Source organism: Antennarius striatus, chromosome 10, assembly GCF_040054535.1.
Source record: "Antennarius striatus isolate MH-2024 chromosome 10, ASM4005453v1, whole genome shotgun sequence".
Lineage (NCBI taxonomy): Eukaryota > Metazoa > Chordata > Actinopteri > Lophiiformes > Antennariidae > Antennarius > Antennarius striatus.
Window position 1 is genome coordinate 19,445,001 of NC_090785.1, and position 4,540 is coordinate 19,449,540.

At 38.4% G+C, this 4,540-nt stretch overlaps 1 protein-coding gene across 7 annotated transcripts in view; it reads right to left on the bottom strand.

The window, feature by feature from the left end:
- The window catches only part of si:zfos-2326c3.2 (mitogen-activated protein kinase kinase kinase kinase 4), a 62,133-nt gene extending 58,444 nt beyond the window's left edge, over positions 1-3,689 (bottom strand). For all 7 annotated transcript variants that reach the window (XM_068326058.1, XM_068326059.1, XM_068326057.1 and 4 more), the window contains exons 1-2: positions 3,525-3,689; positions 2,806-2,871 (exon numbers count right to left, since the gene is read on the bottom strand). In XM_068326058.1, coding sequence (XP_068182159.1) covers positions 2,806-2,871; positions 3,525-3,581 — 123 coding nt within the window. In that variant the 5' untranslated portion in view covers positions 3,582-3,689. The remainder of the gene's footprint in view (positions 1-2,805; positions 2,872-3,524) is intronic.
- Positions 3,690-4,540: the final 851 nt, after the last annotated feature.

A 4,540-nucleotide genomic window follows, 5' to 3' on the forward strand; every position in this document is an offset into this window, starting at 1 on the left:
CTAACCTGCCCCCCTCCACATACACATATAGGAAAAATGAAGCAAATGCCAACAGTCAACCGCTCCAACAAGTGTATCATATCAAATCTTTGCAGTCCACATGAACAGTGCATACCCAATCAAACTGGACAAATGACTCAATTCAATAATTTCAGAGGCTCATAGATGGCCACAAAGTGTGCTGCTGCTGAATTTGAGAAACATGACAATGCTACCACGTTCCACAAAACTGCACCAGAATACAATGTCAGGTTTCAAGCCATCCAACTGGTCAGACATTGTTTTCCGCCTTGTTGAGAGCCTAAAAGTGTCAATCAAGTTCACAAGTATTTGTCTATGTCTTGTGGTTGGTCTGAAGTCACAGTCCACCATGAAGACAATCTAGTGGGGTTGGTGATACTTTTAATGTGTTGTTTTGTACTTTATAATTAACCACTGTGGAATAATTAGATACCAAATCCTACAACTTCAACATATAAAATAATGTATATGTCCACCCTGAGATTGGGATCTTGTCCAAAAATGGCTCTTCTGTCGACTGACCCCACACCCTCCACCAAGTGACACACAATCCAGAGCAGTAGTCTTTAAATTTACTCACAAACAGAAACACAATCATGGGATGGAGGGAAAAAATGTGATATGTAGTAATCACTCGCTTATTTGCACTTCAAGATACATTGCGGATTTTTAGTAGGTAGTCTCGTGATACCGTGCGCCCATGCTATTTGCTGACAGCATCTGTGTGTTCTTCCGTGTATGACAGAAATGCATTTTTTAATACAAAAGTGTTTTAAACATCTATAAGAGCGTGAGAAAATGTAATAAAGATATAAAGTGGTCTAATATCAGCATGGGGAGGGGTTCATAAATGTTTAAAGAAAAGTAAATAATAGAATAGTTTGTCACTATATCTCGGAATTTCGTTTTTCGCGGGTGGTCCTGGAACGCATTAACCACGAGTAATGAGGGATTACTGTAAAATAATTTCAGGTGTTTAGTGGAGTGTTTTAGACTGCGACACACTATGATGAGTGGAATTAACTCAGTGAAATTATAATACTCTGATAGTCTCCATGTTTCATCCCTGAATGCTGAACATGCAATGAAATGAAAACAAAACAAATAAATATTTCCAAAGTGAAAGCTCAGATGCTTCTCAGCGTCTCCTGTATACGTACAGGTCAATCCGCAGCTACGTGTTTTTTCATATATTGTGTCATTCAAACAGGCAATGTAATGTAATGTAATGTAAGGACGACTGTGAAGATGATGAACCCGTTCTCATAAGTTCTCATGAGACTCAACTGATCATCAACAGATAAGTGATAAAGGACTGCCTATTCATTTTACACGGTGGGTGGGGTGAGTGAGTGTTAGTGTAGCTCCAAGTGTGTATGCAGAAAATGCAGCGCCAGCAAATCTGAAAGTGAGGCATGTGAGATTAGATTAACTATGACAATAAACTTTAGTTGTGTCGTTTGATAAACCTTTAATGAGTATTAACAGTTTTATCGAGACAAAATGACTTCAGGCATTCATGATCTGTTCACCCCGATGGGCAAGAGAATAAAAAACCTAATAATTCCAGCAAATGAAATGCACATAATGACCGAAAAATTATCTTGAATAATTCCACTAAAGTCTTTAAAAGCACAATACTTCCTATTAACTGCCTGTAAAATAATTTTGATGTGACAATGACTAAAAATCAGTGATGTTTAACGTGGGGCTCGGGGTTAATCATAGCTAGCACATAAACAGGAACAGCTGAAGGATGGTCTGAAGTCTCCACTGCCTTGTTAGTGAGATAGTCACAGGACAAAAATCAGAATCACTACATGTATTTTAATTCACCCCGAGTAAGACTGCTCATTCCGACATTCATTCGTTGTCGGGTGTTACCTCATAATTAAAATATCAATGAATGTGAGTCAGAGAACGACGCACAGGATTTAGTCACCCTGTATAAACCACGATGTGCTGCCCATCTCTTGACACATTGCAACATTTCCTTTTTCTGTAAATCAAGTGTTTAATGATGCACACACCCTGCTTCACACACACTAACACACATGTGACAAACCATTCATTAAGATTCTCATCTTTCTCAATCACAACCTTACACAATAGTGGGACTGATATATTAGTGACACTACTGTGCAGTATTCTACTAAAGCAGGTCAAAGGTAATTTAATTTCAAATTTCAGTGACATTGCTAACTAGCGTTGGTGGTTTCCGACCACTCAAAAATGTCTCAAACTTTTATCACACAATCTGCATTTACCCTCAACAACCCCCTGTCATAAGGCATAGTAAGGTATAGACACAGACTGAGGTGCTGCAGAGAAACCCAAAATGAGAATACACACCTCTCACAACTACAAACCACTAGCTCACAAAAACAAACAGATTCTGTGATAAGGAAGTGAGCTCCACCCATGTTCTCTAAAGATGCTGCTGATGTTGTAGATGTCAGTGTGTGTGTGTGTGTGTGTGTGTGTGTGTGTGTGTGTGTGTGTGTGTGTGTGTGTGTGTGTGTGTGTGTGTGTGTGTGTGAAAGTTACAGGATATTTCAGAAAATTTCTACTTTTTCTTCACAATAACTTGAAGCCATTTTGTAAGAAGTGACATACAGCATATATAATGTTACTATAGTCATACAGTGACTTTTTTGACCACAGAAGACGTCGTCTTATTGTATCAGTATCACATTATACAACAGTTTTCATGCTTTTCTATGTAGACAACACAAACTTCTTCAACGGGGGAAGTAGTAGGCAATAAAGCCTTGTGATACTGACCTTGTACACCTGACCGTAGGTTCCATTGCCAACCACCTCCACCAATTCAAAGATACCTGCTGGATCCTACAAAAATATCACATGGTCAACAACAACAAAAAAACGTGGATAACAAATTTTAATATAGCCTGAATGTCATTGAAAATGTCCTTAATGTATTATAGCGCTTATGTGCAATTGCTATACAATTATTATCACATTAACATATATAAAACGCAAAATTACGACTATAAGCATTCCCTAGTGACACAGTAACGCTGTGATTTCAAGGGTTACATACATGAATAGTGTTTACAGAACTATAGAATGAATTCACCAAATGAAATGTTTATTATAGAACCAATATTATGGCAATAATAATTGATCAGTTACAATGTCGAGCCCATTTGTCAGGTTTCCTGTCCACAATCCCACAGTGATCTCAGTGAGTTTCACTTGTCAGTGGGTCACAGGAGTCTCCTGTGTGAACACTTCGGGCTGTAAACTAACAACAAACAGGGCGCAGAGCAGACACACGGTGCACGGTGTGAGGTTCAAGTCCCGGCTCTCAACCTCAGGCTTTCTAGACATAAAACACAAGCGGTGACTGGAGCCAAACGCAGAGCTGCTCAAGTGTTTTCTGCCTGAAAACACCGTTAACTTTGAAGCAACACCCACATCCAGATCCTCACTGTTGACTCAAACATTAAAAAAAACCGAGACAACTTTGTTTAACTTACTCTTAAGGCAGCCAGGTCTATGCTGTCCAGACTTCGAGTGGTGTTTTCTCTCGACATTGCTGTCAAACACTTTGTCCGGGCGTCAGTTTATGTGGACAAGACATGGACGGCACCAGTTTCTCCTTCACAAACTAACGGGTTTTCCTCTGGTCGGGTCCATTCTGAAGTTTTGCTGCTAACGTCAAGCAGCGTAGCGTAAAGCACGACGCTTCCGGAAAGACCTTTCAAAATAATGTCCTTTTCGCGCACTCTCTCTCATACTTTTATAGCGTTTTACTAAACCATTGTTTGATTTCCTTTAACTTCATTTTGGAATGAATAAGAAAAAACCCCAATGTTCAACAGTAAAAAAGACAATTGTACACTGAATCGGAACAGGTTTTCAAAACAAAGGTCATTTGAGCGTGCATACACATGGTTGAGAAGGCAGTTCGTTTTTCGGGACGTTTCACTTCCTGTTTCACTGTCGGTGCTTTGTGTAGGCGTTTCTCTTTATTTTCTGTCCAAAGAACCCAATGTGACTTAACAGCGAAATATAGTTGATAACTACCAAAGCATTTTTATACTTATATTCATTCATTTATTTTTGGAGCGAAAGATTGATGTCCAACGAACAATCCATTCAAACTTGGTAATGATTTGGATAATCATGTGGACCCGGATATATACGTATTTTCTGAAACAATTACATTGCTGTTATTCCTAAATTTATCGATAATGGCACACTGACTTCATTCCAGTTAGTATTCCAAGAACATTGTTTAAATTGTTTAAATTGATTGTTTAAATTCATTGGGCTGATAGTTTCAGTGAAATATATAGCAGCACTACTGACTTGAGTCAAAATGGAGCTGTGTTTAGATTCTGTGAACTTTGATAAATCAGTGAAATCCTGTTTTTTTCTTGTGTAACTATATAACTAATAGTGATGCTAAGGTCATACCAAGTTCTGGTAGGAGTTTTTTTTTTATGGTCAAACTATCATTGAATTACTTTCTTTTGGTCCAATGACAAAA